Below are 20622 nucleotides of genomic sequence, written 5' to 3' on the forward strand. Positions count from 1 at the left end.
GAGTTGTCTGATAATCCTAATATGGAAAGCGCTTCCTCTGGAACTTACGGGCTTGCTGAAGCTCCTTTAAATTTGAGCTTCCTCTGGAACTTACGGGCTTGCTGAAGCTCCTTTAAATTTGAGCTTCCTCTGGAACTTACGGACTTGCTGAAGCTCCTTTAAATTTGAGCTTCCTCTGGAACTTACGGGCTTGCTGAAGCTCTTTTAAATTTGAGCTTCTCTCCCACCTGCTAACCTGTCCATATCCTGTTTTATGAAAAATTCATTGCTGATTACACGATCATATTATAGAAAATTTAGAAAATACAGGAGAAAAAAACTTGCTATAATTTTGCAATATTTCCTTCATCTTTATATATATGCATATATAAATAAAATTTTGTATTTTATATGCATATATATGAATCAAATTTTAATAGGTGTGTGTGTGTGTGTGTGTTTTAGGACGGTTTTGGGTTGCAAGGGACGGAAATCTAGTTCCAAGAAATGTAAGCAAAGAGGGAATTTCTTATAATGCTCTCTGAGCCCAAGGACAGGAAGTTGGCCTGAGGAAGAGTAGAAGCCAGGGCACTCTCTCCATCTGTCAGCTGTGTTTCTTCTCAGGCTTCTTTCTCCATTTCAGTCTTTGTCTCTCTTCCATCCAGCAAACATTCACAGAAATCTCCCTAGTTTAATTTCTTACCAGTTCAGCAACCCCGAGAGTTAAACACAATTCTCATGTCGTCCCAAGACCCATTATACAAAATGCCTGTTCCTGGGGGACTGTTTGACAGGTGGAAGGGGCTCTTTCCACCTCTTGGTCCCCAGGTGTGCATACATTCTTCCCTTTTTATTTATTCAGTCTCTAGACTGCCCCTACCTGACGTGATCCCACTGTCCCACATCAGCTGCAGAGCCATTCCACCTTCTCTCAGTGGAAGATAGCCTTCAGTCTCTCTGAGCTCCAGCCCTCAGTGGTCTTGTCATCGGGCCAGTTCTGCAGGACCATGTGTTCTGGGCAACGTGCGTTTCTCCTATTCAGGTGTGAGCAGGTTCAGATGAAGCTTGTCACCATCTGTATCCTGTAGGCTAAAATAATTTCATCCCCAAAACATTGGGTATGCAGGACCTCTGGATTCCCTGCCAGGGCAGGCATCACTCTTGTGGAGGCTTCTGTTTTCCCAGCCAGGTAAAAACAGCAGACTCTTCGTCCTCAGACTTAAGGCTTTACACTGAGAGTAGACTCAGCAGGCAGTGAGGAAGCTTGCTCTTGGTTCTCTCATTCCAGGTGAGTAGGCCCTGGCTCTGGGCAAAGGAAAGGGTGGAACCTCTTCGCCTCTAGGCCGGGAGCAGGCAAGGGAGGAGAGAGTGAGGTTCTAGCAGCTGCTTCGCCCCCTCTGCCAGTGGGTCTCCACAGTGGAGAAGGAATGCAGGGACCAGGTGTTTGTCCTGCTATCTTGGGCTGCTTTGGAGAGAGCCATCGGGCTTTCCTTCTTAAGGGATTAACTAGGTGCCATCCTGGTTCTTACCAGGAGTGGGCAGGTATTTTTGGGTCAGGCTGCCCTGCACAAGTAAACCCCCAGTCTTGTTGTTTAGTGCTAAAAGCCGGCCATACTCCTGTATTTTAAAAGTTTTATGCCAAAATCCAAACTCTCACAGTATAAGCAAGTTGTATTGGCCCATTTTTAATTTAAGACCCACAGGAACCAGATAATTTGTGGGACAGTATGGTGACAAAGAGAAAATCTTACTACAAGCTGGCATTGCTGAATGGGCCCGACCTCAAAGGGGTGTTGTCTCAGGACATTTTACCAGCCATCACCTGCACATGCATGCATTGCACGTGCATACCTGCATGTGCACACACAGCTGCTTGCATGGAAACCGCGCACATGAGGGTACAGTTCTTAGCAAAGCTAGAGGATAAACAGACCAAAAAAATCTGCCCAGTATAATCATCATCACAGTGTACATTAAATTTTGGACTCTGTATTTTTCACATAAAGACCAATAGAAGCATTTTTCTACATTGCTGTAAATTTTCCCAAGTGCTATTTTAATGATTACATAATATTCCATTGAGTGTATGTGTCATATAATTTATTTCAGTCATTAAGATATTACTGGAAATTCAGATCTTTCCAGTTTTTGTGTTTGTAAATGGGATACAATGAGCATCATTGTGCACACAGCTTTTTCCTTATCTGGAACTATTTCTTTAGGATAGAGAAGTGGAATTATAGGATCAAAAATCTGAGCATTTTTATGGTTTTCAGAAAGATTGCACCAACTTATAATTTTCATTGCCACCCACAATGGATGAGAGAGTAAATTTCACCACCTTTGGCTATTTTCGGTAAAGAGAGTGTGTGTTTTAACTCATTAAGCATAATAGGGACATTTTTATTTAAATTATATTTTGATTATAAGTGAGCAATTTAGATTATGTTTTTCATACATTTTATAACCTGTCTCTTTTGAAATCTTGGTGTTTTATTATATAAATTTTTTATATAATGAGAGCTTTTTTTCCTATTTTGCTTTAAATGTTTTCCCCTAATTCTTTGCCTTTTTAAAATTCCATAAGTGCATGTGGGTATATGTGGGTGTGTTGGCATTCTTCTTTACCATGTAGCCTTGCAAGATGACCAGGTTTTAGAAAGTGAAGTATAGGGGCTTTTGGGTGTCTTAGTCGTTAAGCGTCTGCCTTTGGCTAAGGGCTTGATCCCAGGGTTGCTGGGAGCCTGCTTCTTCCTCTCCCACTCCCCTGCTTGTGTTCCCTCTCTCGCTGGCTGTCTCTCTCTGTCAAATAAATAAATAAAATCTTTAAAAAAAAAAAAAAGTGAAGTATAACCAGGAGAAGGAAGTCCATTAGAAAGCTGAGCATACTTTCTTCCTGTTTCAGTGGAGGCTACCCATGGATTATTTCAGAATCCCTGTCTTTGTCATGTCAGGTTATAAGCCTGTCTGTCTGCAGGAAGGATTGCTGTTAGATAGCATAAAGAGACCTGGGGTCTAGTTCTGACTCAGCTGTTGTCTAGACATGTGCCCTTGGACGTAGGCTCTGTAACCTCAACATCTTTGTCTTTGAGGTGGCAGATTTTAGAAGGATAACTTTTGGTGTATCCCAGGGGATCTGTGTGTGGTTGTACATGCCCAAGATGAAGAATCCTGTTGAACACGAAGATTCTTCTACATCTCATTGCAGATTTTTGGAAGTCCCAGCACAGTGACACTTCCTGAAACCTTGTTGTTTGTGTCAACTCTGGATGGAAGTTTGCATGCTGTCAGCAAGAGGACAGGCTCAATCAAATGGACTTTAAAAGAAGGTAATTTGGATTTGGTCCTTGGGTGACATGGGCATTTGCTCAGCTGCTTCCGAGGAAACATGTTCCAGAAAAAGAGAAAAACAGTTACACGTCTTTAATAAAATAAAAAAGGATAGTGGAGTCAAGGAGGAGAGAGGGAATTATACTCAGAGGGTACATTTACAGCTTGAATTGGGATCATTCACTAAATGCATCAGTTGAAGAGGCAAGCTTTATCTTTTTTTTTTTTTTTTCTTTCCAGATTTCATGTTTAAGTGGCTCTAGGCTTTTCTATTAATAGTTCTGGCTGGTAGATCTTTCACAAAGACATATTAAATTTTTTTTAAGTTCTATCTAATGATTAGAATCTTGTAATCATAATTACAAGAACTATCTTCTGTAACCTTAAATTACTCATTTGTTTTTATAGAGGCTGAAATACTTGAGGGCTGTAAAATTTGACATTCATCCAAGTTAGCCACTTTATTGGGTCTTTATGTTGAGGGAAGTGAAAGACAGAGCTTGTTTCTCATTTAATCTGCCGTGCCTCCTTTTTTATGATCTTGTCTTCCTGGTGATAGTTAGCAGAGTGGAGTCCTACAGCTGGGAAATTATATTTGATTTCCAAAGTAATCTTCCTGGATAAAGCCATGCAAATCCAAGGATTTGGGGCTCTCAGAGTCATCTCTATTATTCTGTCGAGTAATAACTCTGATTTGGCTTTAGATTAGGGTCTGACCAGCATGCTCTCTTTCGTCACTGATCTGTGACTCATTATTTTCATGAGCACAGCAAGTGTTTTTCCTTCGATAATAAAATGTTCCAAAACACTATTTTAGATGGAAAAATATTGGCATATGTCAGAAGGTCACACATCATTTTCTCAGTTTGACAGCAAACCTAGTTACCACCCAGAGATGATGGCAGTTGGGGTACCACAGACCACCTGCCTCACCTGTCTGGGTCCTGCTTGGATCAGCAAGAACCCTAAGCAGCTGAAAGGTCCCACTCTCCCAGGAGTGAGTGGCCATAAGAAGACCATAGAGCCGGCACTTGGCATTGGATTATAGGCTCTCAGAGTGTTATCCATACTGCCTCTCCTTCATATTTAAGCCTTTTAATGTTTTTATTTTTTATTTTTATTTAAAAAAATTTTTTTTTAATTTATTCATTTGCGAGAGAGAGCACAAGCAGGGGGGCGGGTCCGAGGGAGACGGAGAAGCAGACTCCCTGCTGAGCAGGGAGCCCAGCGTGGGGCTTGAACCCTGGGATCATGACCTGAGCCGAAGGCAGATGCTTAACTGATTGAGCTACCACCCAGCTACCCCACCTTTTAACATTTTTAAAACAAAAGCACGGTTCTTTAAATCTTCACAATTTCTGATTTTGTCCAAAGGTGAAATCAACAAATTCTCAACAGAAGGATTGAGATAAACATTTTTACCGTTGAATGTTAGGGCTGGGCCCTCAGTCTCAGCGTTCCCAGGCAAGGTATTTTTGGCCCAAGCTGCTTCATTCTTCTGCTTTGTTTTTCCCTGCATGTATTGTTTTAAATTATCTTGTTGAAGTCTTAATTTCTACAAGTAGCCTTGGCTGTATCTGGCAAAACTGTGTCTCACCTTGTTTGTTACTTAGTCAAAGATAAGAATCTGTCTTTTCCCTCCCATACTTTTTTTTTTTTTTAAGATTTTATTTATTTGACAGAGAGCATAAGGAGGGGGAGCAGCAGGGAGCCCAATGCGGGGCTTAATCCCAGGACCCCAGGATCATGACCTGAGCCGAAGGCAGTCACTTAACTGACTGAGCCACCCAGGCACCCCTCCTCTCTCTCCCATACTTTAGAACTTAAAGAATTGTTCTCTCTTTTACTTAATTAGTGTGCATTTAGAGAATCTAGTCTGTGAAGGATACTTTATAGAGCACGGAGTAGAAAAAGCTCGTCCTTGCCCTCAAGGAGCCCACATCCTAATGGGGAGAAATGACAGGTACCACAACTTCAGCTCAGAGCCAGGTTTCGTAAGGGAGGTGGTAGGGACTGGGAGGCCTGCAAAGGAGCAAAGGAAGCAGCAGGTCTAGGGTGCGGGGCGCGGTGGGGGTGGGGGGCCGGTGCAGGTCCTGATTGGGAGGAGCTTAAGGATAGAGGTGGTAGGAGAGAAGCTGGAGGGGATGTTCTGCTGTATGTAGCATCAAGGCTTTTGTATTTGGATGAACAGGAAGCTGGGACCATTAGTGTGACTGAGCAGGTGAGTGACTCAACAGGTTTAAACCCTTAATCCTGCAGCGGAGTGTGGGAGAGTGGGCTGGCGACGGGGAGGCCAGCGCTGTGGGGCAGACCTGAAAAGGGGGGCAGGGGGAAGGGAAGAGGTGGGACAGATATGCAATCAGTAGAATCCAGCAACAGATTAGGGAGGCAGAGCAGGGAGGTGTTAAAAGACACTTGAGGGAGAATTTGAGAAATTTCAGGTCTAGTAATTTTAAGTAATATTTAATATGTTTTAAGTCTAATTGTTTTTTTTCTTTTTCTTTTTTGTTTTTAAAGATTTTATTTATTAATTTGACAGAGAGAGAGACAGCCAGCGAGAGGGGGAACACAAGCAGGGGAAGTGGGGGAGGAAGAAGCAGGCTCCCAGTGGAGCAGGGAGCCCGATGTGGGGCTCGATCCCAGGGCTCCAGGATCACGCCCTGAGCCGAAGGCAGGCACTTAACATAACGACTGAGCCACCCAGACGCCCCTAAGTCTCATTGTTTTTCTGAGAATAGCCTGGCTTGTTTTAGTTAAATTCAGTCCTGGACACCAGTAGCTGTATAAAAATATATATATAATATATATTTCTACAGATCTATGTATTGTCTATTACAGTATATATATGTATTTCTACACAAAGATTAAAAGTAATGTATAGAGACCCTGAGTTTTTAATTTAGTTTTAATCTTGCAATTGTAACTAAAGATTTCAAAATTGGTATTTGTAAGCCATTAATCCGTAAATCGCCTATGAAGGTATCCCCACACTCTTCTAGGCCCTGAGGATATGGCAAGTGAACAAAACAGACAAAATCCTGCCCTCCTAGAGCTTTCATTCTAGTGGAAAACAGATGAGGAAATAAACTATGTAGTGGTGATAAGAGCTGACTTTATTGAAGAAAAATAAAGCAGGAAAGTGGAATTAGCACCAGGTGTTGGGGTGGGGGTGGGGAGCTGCAGTGGTAAGCAGGGGTGGACCCACTGACAAGGTGTCAGTGGAGCAGGTCCTCAAGGCTAGGCAGAACATAGCAGGGGCGAAGGTGGGAGGGTCCTTGGTGTGGTGGAGGAAGTACCTTGGCGTGGCTGGAGGGGGTGCTGGAAGTGAAGGAGAGGAAGAGAAGTAGGAGATGAGCTCAGAGCACCAGTCACGCAAGGACACAGTGCTGTCTTATTATAAAAACGCCCCCGCCACTGTCCTGGAATGCAATGTGTAAGACAGTAACCTGCACACATGCACACACACAATTTCAAAAAGAAATGCCTGTATTACCCAGCTGGTAATCTAACACTGGAATAATAGAAAAGTAATTGTTACTCCCATATATGTGATATAACACGTAAATCCTCTGACATATGTGACACAACATCACGCAGTGAATGCGGTGCCTGCTAACGCAGACTGATCACAACACCAGGATACTTACGGCGACTGGATTTCCGAGATGGTAAACAATTCTTGGTAATGCTCCAAACCAAAGCGGTGTGACCTTTCCCGATTTGTACAGTAGTTACATTCTGAGAAGATTAGTTGTATAAAATTATGCAAAAAGTGCTTTTGTGCTCTTATACAAGTGAGGTTGTAGGCTCAGGGAGTTATTAAAGGTTTTTGGCCTATGGGAGAGTCTGACAGACATCAGAGCAGTGTATAGATTTGGAATGATCTTTGGCTCCGCAGTGCTGTCTGCCCCACGCTTAGTGCTTGTGTTCCTCCCCCCCACCCCCCACACCCCCCACCAGTCCCTGTGACCACTAAGAAATGCCCTCACAGATTTCCTGAGTACCAGCAAGCTGTGCCCTCCCCATAGATGTATAGGGCCTGGTGTCTGGTGTGAGGATGTTGGCCTCTTTGAAGCCACCATTGGAGATAGCTGAGCAAAGGAATGACATGTCCTGGTATTGCAGACTGATGTTTGTGTCCCTGCAAAATTCACATGGTGAGGTCTTACTCCACCATGCGATAGTATTTGGAGGTGAAGTTTGGGGGATTTAGCTTAGAGGAGGTCACGGGGGAGGGCCCCCCATGATGGGATTAGTGCTCTTATGAGAAAAGGAAAAGTCCAGAGCTCTTGCTCTCTCCCGCCATAAGAGAACACAATGTGAAGGCTTCCATCAGCAAGCCAGGAACGGGGATCTCAACAGAACCCAACCATGCTGACACCCTGATCTTGGACTTACAGCCTCCGGAACTGTGAGAAATCAGTGTCAGTTGTTGAAGCCACAACGGCTGTGGTATTTTGTCGTGGCAGCCTGTGCTAAGACACCTGGCCTCCGCTTTACAGGGTCAGCAGGTGCTGTGTTGAGACTGAGCTGATGAGGCCAGGAGGAAGCTGGAGACCAGGCGGAGGCTACTGTACCAGTCCAGGCAAGGGAGGCCACGGGTTTGGGCCTGAGTGACAGTGGGGAAACCGAGTCAAATGGAAGAAACTTGCTGATGCAAACAGACCCCTGTAATTCCTCAAACTGGGATTATGCAGGATATATACCTGTAATTCTATTTCATGGTTTCCTGACTGTTTGTTTACTCGTTTCAGGGGCCACAAGCTGGGAGAGTTTTGTTTTCTTTTTTTCTTTCCACAGATTGGTTTTGGCAGGTGTTTTTGTTCTTCACCCAGACATGTGTTGCTGTTCCCAGAAATGGAGATTTCTTACACCGCAGCAGCAAACTGTACCTCGTACAGAAAACGAGTTTTGTTTTCAGAAACTAACTTGAGTTGTGACATTCCAAGTGAGGTGTGATCTTTCTAGGCTGTGATTTTGTGACTGTAGCAACACCACTGTCTTTGTCTGAAATTTCACCAGTGAAGACAGCTGAGTGTTCCTCCTTTCTGCACTTTCAGCCCAAATGCAAACAGAAAACATTGCTGCCCTGTTTGGTGTTAGATTGGTTTTCTAAAGCTTGCTTTGGCTTGGTGGGATCGAAAGGATTTTCTCTGGTATCTCCAGGGCTGGTCTAAGGCTTCTTGTGTTCACCTAAATTAACTAGATAACTGGAATTATTTGAAAGACTAAGCAAGACGGAGTAGAATAAAAGAAAAACTAGAGTTATAAGGGAAAGATTTTCTTCAGATTTCACGTGTGTTTGCCTTTCTTATCATGTGCCTCTTCCCATAGTTCCTGCTGGTGCTGACAGCCACGGCCCACCTAGTCTGGAAAGTAGAGTGATGCTTTGCCACTTGGTCCCTGAGTTCTGTCATGTAGACTGAAGTAGTGTCTCTCAAATCTGACTCCTTCTCCCTGCCCTCCTTGCCAGCACCTTAGCCAGGCTCTCAACATGCCTTTCCTAGGTCGGTACAGTAGCTTCCTGGCTGCCCTTCAGCCATCACGCTGCTGTCAGACGTGCCCTCTAATGAGACCAGGGACCATGCTGCACCCCTGCGGAGATAGCCTTGGTGCCGTCTAAAGCAGTGCTCCAGGTGTGGTCTGCCCTCCGGTCGGCAAGAAGTGCAGGAGGGATCCTAAGCGTCATCCACAACAGGCTGGAATTTTCAATAGCTGGTCTTTGCCACAGTTGAGAAGCACCAGTTTACAGGTCAAGTCTAAGCTCCTTGGCGTACATGCAAGGTCCTTCACCATCGGGCCCTCACCCACTGTTCTAGGCCTAGGTGCAGTGTTGGACAGGCTCCTTTCATCTGTCAGGGTCCTCTCCAGAGGCCACCTTCTTGACCCCTCAAGCTGGGTGAGCCCCTTCCTCATCTGGATTCTGGGGTACTTCGTGCTTGTATCGTGAATTTTTGTTTACATTTGTCTTCCCACTGAATTCTGACTTCTTTTTTTAAAATTTATTTTTTAATTAATTTATTTTTGAGAGAGGGAGCATGAGGGTGGGGGGAGGGGGAGAGGGAGAGAGAGAATCTTAAGCAGGCCCCGTGCTCAGCACAGAGCCTGACATGGGGCTTGATGTCATGACCCTGAGATGATGACCTGAGCTGAAATCAAGAGTTGGACACTTAATTGACTGAGCCTCCCAGGTGCCCCCTAAATTCTAACTTCTTGAGGCTGGGCTCTCTAGACAGCCGGGAATGCTCTGTAAATGTAGCAGGCACCCAATGCTGACTCGGCTCCCAGAACTCTTCCCACTGAGATGTCTTTTGGAAGCCCTGAGAAACAGATGAGACTAGACTCTGCCCCCTTGGGATGTGTTATCTGTCACTTGGACCGTTGTCACAGCAGGTTCCAGTTCCTGATCTCGAGTTTCATGTGGCTTTCTGTGATTTCTTGCAGTTGGTGTTCTCTCCTGTCCCTAAGCAGCATGCATGTTCCTCTCAGAGTCCGAGCTCTGCCTTCAGAGGTGTGACGGAAACAGAAGAAGGGAATTGTAGGGAAGGACAACAGTTCGTTAATAGTTGTAATCTGTCTTCTCTTTTGGAATTTTCTAGGCTTAAGATATGCATTACTGCCTTTGTACCTCCTTGCTTAAGCACAAGAAGTGTTTATTTGCTCTCCACTGTTTTGGAGGACTGAAAATTAAGTTGTGAGAGGGGATAAGAGAGAGGCCTGTTTCTACTTTTGAGTATCTTGAAAATGTGTTTTCTTTTTTTTTTAATAATAATTTTTTATTATATTATGTTAGTCACCATACAGTACATCCCTAGTTTTTGATGTAAAGTTCCATGATTCATTACTTGCGTATAACACCCAGTGCACCATGCAATACGTGCCCTCCTTAATACCCATCACCAGCCTATCCCATTCCCCCACCCCCTCCCCTCTTGAAAATGTGTTTTCTTTCTCTTTCTCATATTTTCCTTTTTATCATGGAAGACTCTAAACATAGACCAACTTAGAGACAACTCGAGATACAAACTCTCCTGTACTCATCACTTAGCTTCAGCGAACATCAGCTTGTGTTCATCTCAGTGGTGCCCCTTCTGATGTCCTTCCCTGGGGTTTACCTCAGAGCGACACGTCTCTCATTGTAAGGGGGGTCTCTTAAACAGCAGTCTCCACGCAGAGTAGCACAGATTTCAACTTCAGGGGTTCTTCTCTGCAGCATTACTAGGTCCGTATTGGGATACGGTTGTGAATGTTGAAGGCTGTGACTTCGTTACTTGTCCTTTTTATCTTGGGATGACTGTGCCAGGTTTGATGGCACTCCCACTGCTCACAAATGAATTCTGTGAAGTTCTGACATCTTGAGGCCATTTGGGTTCAGAGGCCATAGCATTGAATTATCTTCTCCTCCTCCTTGAATTCTTTCACTGTTGATTATAGTGATTAATGTGCATTTTTAAGTCTGAGTTACTTCTGTTAGGGGGAAGGTGAGTGACAACATAGTAGAATCCGACTGCCTTTAGAAAGGGAGGTTTTTCAGGTTACCTTGGTCCCTCCACATGATTGTCAAACACGATATTTGGAGACTTGCAGGGGTTCACCTGCAAGAAACCTTGTTATGTCCTCTCCCACTTCTGGTAAGATTTGGAATTTGAGGATCAGCTTTTGATTAGATGCCTGCTTTAAAATGCTCTCCCTGGGGCGCCTGGGTGGTTCAGTGGGTTAAGCGGCTGCCTTTGGCTCAGGTCATGATCTTGAGGTCCTGGGACCGAGTTCTGCATCGGGCTCGCTGTTCAGAGGGGAGTCTGCTTCTCCCTCTCCCTCTGTTCCTCCCCCGACTTGTGCATGCTCTTTCTCTCAAATAAACTCTTAAAAAAAAAAATTAAATGCTCTCCCTATGAAAGCTGAACTTTGAAGAACATTTGAGATTTACTACCTTACACATTGGACCTTACAACTCTAATGGGCACTTAAGGTTTAGATTAGATTAGAGAAGTACCTTTCCTTTGGGGGAGGAAATAAGCTGCCACTGGGGAGAAGTATTCCCTAATTGGTTCACTTGAGTGCATCGAACATATTTGGGAAATTTGAGTTAGGGAGGGTGAATGACCTTGTTTCTACTAATAATTTTTATAAGAAAATAGTATTAGAACCTTAAGCATTTTCTTGAGGAGATGTCAGTGGTTTATTGCATTCAGACCAGCAGTCTAGCTTCACTATCTGCTAGGGTTAACTCTCCATGTCCTCTTTAGGTCCTTTTTCCACTGCATTTTTCTGGTCAGGAGGTTTTGTTGCTACATTTCCCCCTCCTGTTTGGTTCTTGAGCAGCCCTCCTGCCGCCCCTCCTGCCGTCCTTCCTCCTGCCCCCACACTGGCACAGGCCGTCAGACTGGGGTTGCTGGGCCGCCTTCCTCACTGCCCTTTGTGACTCCTTCCTTTTCTCGTTCACTTTGTGCCCTGACGCCTGCCTGTCTAACCTTCCTTCAGTGGACACGGATCACATCCCTCTTTTGCTCACAAGCCTCCAGTCAGCCCCTGGTTAGCACCCACTGTACCACATCACAGGGTTTTCACAACTTTCTGCTCCATGGCCTCGCTGCCTGCTGTCCAGCCTTACTTGTACTGCTCCTCAGAAGGAACACTTGGCACTTGCCAACCCTGTCTCCTCATTCCCACAAGTGGGGTGATGGTTCTTCACTCACGCTGTCTGGACATCCCCACCCTCTGAGTCATCCTTCTTTATGAAGTCTGTCTTCCCCAAGTACACTAGCCCTCAGTGACTTCCCTCACCTGGGAAATCCTGTGGTATGTACCACAGGTTTTGGCAGTTCATTATTCACTATTCATGTATATGGGCTTTATAAACTCCTTTCCTTATCCCACACAGCATGGAGCAGAGAACCAGGCTAATGGCAGATGCCCAACATTTGCTTTTGAGATGTGTGTGGTCAATCTGAACAGATGATTACTAGTAGTTGGGTTGTCATACTCTTAGAGAGAAAAGGGGGAGGGAAAGAAAAGGCTCTTGAATATTTGGTATATGAGGAGGCTTCATTTCTGGTTTTTTTAGTCCGTAAATACCTTTCAGAAGGGCCAAAACAGAAGAGTTCAAATCATTGCTAGAGGTATACTTAGAACGGGCTGGCTTGGAGAATTTCAAATGTGCTGTGACATCTTAGCTGTACCTAAAGAAGCCTTCTAGTCCCTAGAGAAGTCTTCTAGTCTGAGAGGAAGCTGGTTTTAAATGCCAGGTGTGTAGGGGTCAGCTAGGTGGTTGTGCGTTGGAAGGAAGAATGAGGTGAGGCAGGGTGGAAAAACCAGTGCTCATCTAGATCCCACCAGAGAAGCAGTGTGTTCCAGAAATATCAGTGCTCATCTGAGAAAGAGAAGAGAATGATCTTGTAAGGTTCCTTAAGCTCCAGTCAAATGGGCAACCTGTTCTTGTGGCTTCTGTAATCAAAGGAATCTATTCCTTCCTACATGGAAGAAAGTCTGCCCAGAGCCACCTCCAGGGAGAGGCCGTCAGACCTGAGGTCTGGTTTGAAACACTTATTTAAATTTTGGTTGACTTCATCAGACACATTTTTCAGTTTTGCTGACTTCACCCCCGTGTTTTCCCAAACCCTCACCAGTTCTGCTAGGCGTGTGTTAGGGAAGCCTGCAGTGACGCTGACAGGGTCCTTTTGCTCTTCGAGCCGGTTTCCCTCCAGTGCCTTCAAACCCTTCAGGCTTCACTTCAGAAAGGGAAGGTTTAGGGCATCTGGCTGGCTTAGTCAGTAGAGATCTCAGGCTCATGAGTTCAAGCCCCATGTTGAGTATAGACATTCCTTTAAAAAAAAAAAAAGTGAAGGTTTAGATTACAGGTGAATTCAGGAAAAACAGGCTTTTCTTCTGAACATATCAGAAAGGCTTCCCTTAAGTGGCCTCTTTTTTTAAGCTTCTCTCCTTTAAAGAAATTTTTCATTTTATAAAAACTTCAACACACACAAAAGTGTAGAATAGTATCATGAAACCCTCATGGACCCAGCGCCCAGCTTCAGTGGCAATAAGCACATGGCAGTCCCCTTCCTCAGCTCCTTCTTTATTTTGTAGCAAACGTCAGATCATTTTTTTCTCATGCATTTAAATAATTTTTGAATGTGAGTGAACATGGGACGCCTGGGTGGCTCAGTTGGTTAAGTGTCTGCCTTCAGCTCAGGTAATTATCCCAGGCTCCTGGGATTGAGCCCCCATGTTGGGTTCCATGTTGGGCTCCTTGCTCAGTGGGAAGCCTGCTTCTCCCTCTGCCTCTGCCTGCCACTCCTCCTGCTTGTGCTCTCTCTCTCTCTGTCAAATAAATAAAATCTTAAACATGAGTGAACAAACAGAATGGTGTGTGACAGCTCTCCTTGACTTTTATCATGTAGGTTTCTGTGTGGAAAAGTCCTTTTCATTAGAAGAAACTTACTGGAATGACTATATCCCACATCCAGTACTGAATATCTTAAATTCCTGACTTCCTTTCATTCTGCAGACAGCGTTGTTTACTGAGTACAGGGGGAGCAGAGGCCCCCTTGGTGGTTACCTCGGACGTCACTCTCCGATTACTCATTAAACTGCACATAAGCTTTATGTACTTTTCCACGTATATTTCACAGTATATAACATAGATGGTCTCTGTCCTTCAACCTGCTTAAAATTCAATCCAGCGTCCAGATATTTTGAGACCCAGAAGGGCCACCTGCCCCTGGGGGAGCATGATCAGTGCCTCCTGAGAACATGCCAAGTGCAGTGAGCAGTCCTTTTCTGATTTCCTGGAGCACAGAGACCAACATGAAAGCATGGCGGTGTTCAGGGAAGAGACATGATTGCAAGAGAATCCTGGAGAAGAATTGGGCCCAGGTTTTGCAGAACCTTGAATGCCTCTAGGCCTCTGGTTCCCAAACCATGCTGAGGGGCCCCAGGTGCCACAGTAAATTCACGAAGGCACTGCATCTTGTTTTAAGTTTTTGAGAGAAGCCTGGCAGTACTCAACAAGTGTCAAACAGCACGCTCGAGGTATTTTCTAGTTGCAGCATTATGTTGTGCTCCTTTCCTTTCTACAGTATATCTTTGCAAGGCTGAATTTTTGGTGGTTGCTGTAATAAAATTCAAATACCGCATGATAATCAATGTGGAATGGTAATGAGGGTGGCAATGTCTAATCCAATCATAAGGTTTGGAATATGTGTGGCACCCAGCAGGCACACATCCCATTAGTAAGTAATTATGGTGAAGAATGAAATAAATGGTTTTCTTTCCATTTACGTGTTTTCCTTTTTCTCATGTGGCTTCTCAGTTGCTAGTCCCTAAATATGTAGGTCGTGTAGAACTAACTGTTTAATAAATGGAACTATTATTTCTTTTGGCCTAGGGACCTGTGACGAAATTACTGAGACACGAAGGGTGCCGTGAACCAAGAAAGTTTGGGATCCTCTGACTTGAGCCCCAGAAATGGAGGGTATTCAGTAGGCAGAGGTGGGGAGCTATCGTAGGGTTTTATGTGGAGGAAAGACGTGAACAGGTTTGCCTTTGTCAAGCCCTTGCAGACGGTAGGTAGAATGTATATCCGAAAGGCAGAGATCCCAGGGAGCTGGTTAGGAGACTGCTGGGCAGACCCGGTGAGAAATGGTGGCCGCCTAATTTGGCAGTGGTAAAGGAGGACACAGATTTTGAGAAATGTTTCTTGGGTTGAATCTTACACAACTCAGGATCTAATTGAATGGGAGCGGGTTAGAATTAAGGGGAGAGTCAAGGACAACTCTTGCGTTTCTGGCTTCTATGACTAGGTGGAAGTGGGGCCAGCCAATCTGAGAGTGTCGAGGAGGAGCAGGTTCTGGGGGGTATGACATCAGGGGCTGAAATACCCCATAAGCAGCTGGAAGTGGGGCTGAGTCATGGACTCCACAGGGGAACATCATAAGCCGCCATGTGGAAACCTAATAGGAAGGACTTGCAAGTGTTCATTAGATTTGGTCACTGGAACTTGACTGTGGTGGTTCTGGTCTTATTCTGGGGGTAAGGGCCGGAGAGCGGTGAGTTGAGAAGGGCACAGAAGGTGAGAAGGTGAAGCAGGATCCAGAGCAGTGGTTTCCTGGTGAAAAGCACTAATTCCCTGGTCTTACTGACAGAATCTGCTTCCTGGGGGAAGGACCTGGTCCCCAGCATTTTAAAAAGTATACAGACACTTACACACTGCTGGGGGAACCTAAAATAGCACCCACTCTGAAGAGCTGTTTTGCGGCTCCTTGTCAAGTGAAATGTAAACAGCATGGCTGCACATTCCAGGTGTTTTCCCAACAGAAACGAAAACGTAGGACCCAACGGAAACTTGCACACAGATGTTCAGAACTGCTTTAGTTATGTTTTTCCAGCCCCAGACTGGAATAACCCAGTGTCCCTTAGCAGATCAGTAAACAAACTATGACATATCCATGCAGTGGAACACTACTTAACAATGTAAAAGGACAGACTGTGATACATGCAACAGCGTAGCTGAATTTCAAAAACCTGTTGCCGAGAGAAGGAAGCCAGACACACAAGAGAACCTAATGGGTGAACTGCATTTGTGCAGTTTTAGAACGAACACAGCAAATCCATCAGTGGTTATATGGGGTGGGAGTTGGGGGTATTGAATCCAAAGGAGCGTGAGAAAATGCTTTGGAGTGATGGAAACGTTCTAGGGTGTGAGAGTGATTACATGGATGTGTAGGTTTCTCAAGACTCCTTGAATTGTACACTTAAAAGGGGCTGCATTAGGAGAGAAAGGAGAGCCCAGAGGCTGGGCATGTTTGTGGGCTGAGGGGAAGGAGTTAGCCAGCCGAGGAGGACCGGAAGATCCTTGGAGACACGGTGCCACCTGGGGGCTTGCAGTATCTATGAATATGAAGGTGAACACATTGTCCTTTATAGAGAAGGGAAGGGTGGGATTGGGCAAACTTGAGAAGGGTAGGAAGTTCGGGAGAGCTCACTCTGCCCCTTTTACTCCCCCGTGCCACAGAAGGCAGAACGGGTATGGAGAGAAAGGAGGCCATGTATGGCCCTGGAACAGGTATGAGGCAAGGAGTGAAGGTTTGAAGTACCAGCTGTGAGGAACAGGGAACAGAGGCCAACCAGGAAGTGGATAAGCATATTTCCTATGTCTTGGGGTCCCGCTGGAGAATGGTTTCTCCAAGAGTGATTTAGTGTTTTCTTTAGCAGCACTCAGAGCCTGGGTAGAGGAAAGGGGATTGCTAGGTAGATTTTGAGTTAAGAGGTGATAGAGCATAGTTGCTGGATTATTAAAAGTAATTAATGATGGATGTCCTGACTGAGCAGGAGTAGAGGTAGGAAGGAAACTATCATGAATTGTTTGCTCCATTCAATCAATATATTGAACACTCCTCTGTGCCAGGCACTGTTTTAGGTGTTGGGAATATGGCAGACAAAAAAAAAGATAAATCCCAGCCCTTATGTAGTTAACAGTGGCTAGAGTCAGCGTTTTTTTAAAAATAAGTAAAAAATACTGTACTTCAGCGGTGGTAAGTGTCGTGGAGAAAAGTCAAGTAGGGAAGAGGGGTAGGGAATCCCTGGGGGCTAGGAGGTGGTCATGGAAGACCTCTCGGAGGTGGTGATATTTGATCAAAGATGTGGGCAGAGGGGGCAGCAAATGCAAAGGCCCTGAGGCAGGGGCAGGCTAGACAGTACTTGAGGAATACAAAGAGGCCAGCCAGGCTGGAATAAGCAAGAAGGAAATAGTGGGAGAGCGTTAGAGGGTGGGAGGGTGGGATTGTGTGGGATTTGCTGGCCACTGTGTGACCACTGGCCTTTATGACTGAGATGGGAGCCACCAAAAGATTTTGAGTGGTAGAGAGAAATAATCTGACTTCTGTCCTTACGAGGATCACCATTCTCCATGTCAAGGCACAGACTTTAAGTCTTGACAAACATTTAGTCCTTATTTAATCCACAGAGATGCCTCATGAGGTTGATGTTATTATCTATTTTTTTTTCTTTATTGATGAGGAAATTCAGGCCCAGAGAGATTAGGTAATTTTGCTGAAGTCACTCACCTGGTAATTGGCAGAGCTAGGACTTAAACATAGACTCATCTGATTCCGAAGGCCACATAGACCAGGAGAAAAGGGAGTGCTTAAAAGGGAAGGGGTTCTGATGATGGAGGGATACCGGGATACAAACAAAATGATGATTGTTATAGAAATAGACCCTAGAGTTTGGCAGCTGACAGGACACATTGGGGAGAAATGAGTGTCAACAGTGTCATTTGGAACCTGCCTGTCTTGTAAGAGAATAGTGGTATTGTTAACAAAATAGGGAGGTCAAGAGTAGAAGTAGGTCTGAGTTAAAAGATGGAGGGGATGAATTTGGGCGGGTGGTAGCTAAGGTGCTGGTAGAAATAGTGGAAATGTCTGGTTGATCCAGAAAGAAGAGCTCAGAAGATGATGGGGACCTGGAATCTCCCATCATGGTTACAGTTGAAGCTTCAGGGGTCGGTGTGCTCTCTGAGAGAACTCAGGGAGAACCTGGAAATGTCCCTTCCTGTGGGAGTAGGGAGGGAGCAAGCCGGGGGTGGGGGGCAGAAATGAGGCTCTGCAGGGCCACAGAGGCCTAGAGGTGAGAGGTGAGAGGTTTAAGGGGCAGGGCAAGCCACAGAACGGAAGTGGCAGTGGAGGGGCCGCCTCCTAGCGGGTGGTTGGGGCAGCAGGCACATGGGATCACCAGAATGGTCGAGAAGCAGCAGAAAGGGTAGGGCTGTTGGTGCTGCTGGGTGGAGCCACAAAGACTGTAGCTCGGAAGGGGCGCAAAGCCAAGAGTCCATGTGTGCCCAGTCCAGAGGAAGAGGGCGTGAGGTTCCAGAGAGGATGGGATGGAGAATGAAGGCCAAAAAGGTATTCGTGGAAAGACGAAATTTCACGTCTTTAAATTTTCAGCCCTGTGAACTTGGGCAAAGGAAAGGTGTGAACGTTTGTATTGAGGCATTTCTGTCCCCAGTTAAAAACGAGGCTTCGATGAGCACAACAGTAGCAATGACACAACCTCGTCCAGGTCTCTCCGGGTGTAAAGTTTGTGCCATTTCAAGCCCAAGCTGGACCCGCTAGGGGAATCGGGTCCAGTCCGGTGGCTGTTCCCTGGGGAGAAGTAAGCAGGTTTGTGTCTGCCTGGGTCGGTTCCTCCTCTGATAGCCTTACCTTTACCTTGATTAACACCTGTTTTCATACTTGTAAAGGACCCCGCCCCCCGCCCCCACCCCTTTTTGCCTTCTGAAAGTAAAACAGCTTTGTGAGATGGCTTTTATCCTTATCAGTCTCCATATAGATAGAGTGGCTTATTTTGTAGGAGTGTTTGTGTATAGCCTTAGAGTTAGGCCAGGTTTCTTTTCACATGGCTGGTTTTTTGTTTTTTTTTTTAAAGTAAGAATTTTGCCTGATCCCAGTTCTCATTATTAAATAAAAACAATCACTTTTTCACATTGGGCTTTCATTGCACATTTTCAGATGATGCTGTTTGCTGTTATTTTGCTGGCTTTCCAAATATTTTTTTTTATCTCTAACCTTTTATGTTATGGAAAATTTCAAGCATATGTAAAAGGAATAGCAAAATAACTCCCCATTGTTGCCATGTTCATCTTTTAACAGTTATTAGTAGGCTGCCATTTTTTGTTTTATCTGCCCCTCACATGTTGGTTTGTTTGTTTTCTGTAGTATTTTAAAGATTTTATTTATTTGGGGGAGAGAGAGCATGTGCGCACAGGTATGGGGAGGGGCAGAGGAGAGGGACAAGCGGACTCTGCACTGAGCACGGGGCTCGATCTCACAACCCTGAGGTCAAGACCTGAGCTGAAATCAAGAGTTGGACGCATTTTAACCGACTGAGCCACCCAGGTGCCCCTTTTTGCTGTCGTATTTTAAAGCAAATCACAGATGCAAATGATTCTTTAAGAAAACAAAAATCTAGGGGAGAGGTCACCGCGCCCCCTCCGAAGCCAAGCAGCTCTTTGCTCACCTGTCGGAGCTGACTTAATGGTGGTGCTGTTACATGGCTTCCAGCTCTGCACGTGTTCGTTCCAGGGACCGTATATTACTGAGGGGTTGGGAATGCTAAGATGACCAGAAGCTCTTCCTACTGGAGTTCCTCTCCTCCTAAGCCTAGAATTCTAGAAGCACAGTTCTTACACGCCCATATAACTGTCTCACTGGTCCTTTCCTGGCTCCTGCCAATGGCCTGTTATCTTCCCTGGAACCTGTCGGGGGCAGGGCACGTTTTGGGACTTCAGGCCTCAGTATCAGGTGACGAGGGGATGCGCTCTAGAAAACCAGGAAAATCTGCACCTGAAGGCAAGCCCCTGAGCGTGAGCAAGCACTGTCTGGCCAAGATGAGCCTGCGACCGGGACTCGAAATCCTGTCCATCTCCGTGTCTCATTTCCGGTGCAGTGCGAGCATTCGGCAGCGTCCCCTTCTGCTGTGTTTATCTGTGGTACCTTGAAGCAGCCGAGATGAACCGGAAAAGACGCGTCTGACTGGCGCGTTTGCTTCACACCGTGGCATTCTCGCTCGTCCTGGCTTGCACGGTGCCGGGACTGTGTCGGGGAGCTGGGCTGTAACGGCACCTTGCCTTTGCGGGGGGTGCACGCTGCGTGCTTGTTTCCTGTCTCTTGCATCAGTCTGTTTGTGAGAGTGAACCGAGAGGTGACTAATGGGAACGATAAACAGAGGCTTCCTAACTGAAAGTCCCTCCTGTTTCCTAAAATGTTTTTGGTTTAATGAATTGTTTGTTTGCTACCCACAGACCACATGTGCTGTGTGTGCTTCGGTCCCGGTGAACACCGTGTATGCTTTCGTGTAGGAGCTGGGCTTGTAAAGCAAAGTCAACAGATGATAAGGCTTGAAAGAGTTTTCTTCATCTGAGAATCCCAGGTGGCTGGGGGAGTCAGGCAGCCGTCTGTCACGACCGGCACAGCCTGCGGAGCCTGGTACTCTGCATCCAAACTCCTGTGACAATATTTGCTGTCCTCACCCCTGGCTTTGAAGTTGCGGAAGGTGCAGCTGTGTAGCCTGTGGGGCTTTGGTCGCTGGGAATCCCTCTTGACTGCGCTGTCCCACGCCTGTGGATTTTTGCTCTCTGTCGTGTCGGGGTGATTTCATGCACATCGACCCCAAGGAACCGGGACCATCCTCTAGCTTCATGCATGGGAGAATCTGGGGAGGGAGAAATTCTCCCGGTTTTGACTCCTGCAAGTATAAAATTGACTTTGAGAAAACACTTTTTTTCCCCAATTTAAAAAGTAATGCCTGTTCTTAGAT

General features: G+C 45.6%; 1 protein-coding gene across 3 annotated transcripts in view; it reads left to right on the plus strand.

Moving 5' to 3' along the window:
* Window positions 1-20622, plus strand: part of ERN1 (endoplasmic reticulum to nucleus signaling 1) — a 76410-nt gene that overhangs the window by 21547 nt on the left and 34241 nt on the right. For all 3 annotated transcript variants that reach the window (XM_044389131.3, XM_048225511.2, XM_048225506.2), the window contains exon 2: window positions 3188-3308. In XM_044389131.3, the coding sequence (XP_044245066.2) occupies window positions 3188-3308 (121 nt within the window). The remainder of the gene's footprint in view (window positions 1-3187; window positions 3309-20622) is intronic.

Source organism: Ursus arctos, unplaced genomic scaffold (assembly GCF_023065955.2).
Source record: "Ursus arctos isolate Adak ecotype North America unplaced genomic scaffold, UrsArc2.0 scaffold_24, whole genome shotgun sequence".
NCBI classification, from domain to species: domain Eukaryota; kingdom Metazoa; phylum Chordata; class Mammalia; order Carnivora; family Ursidae; genus Ursus; species Ursus arctos.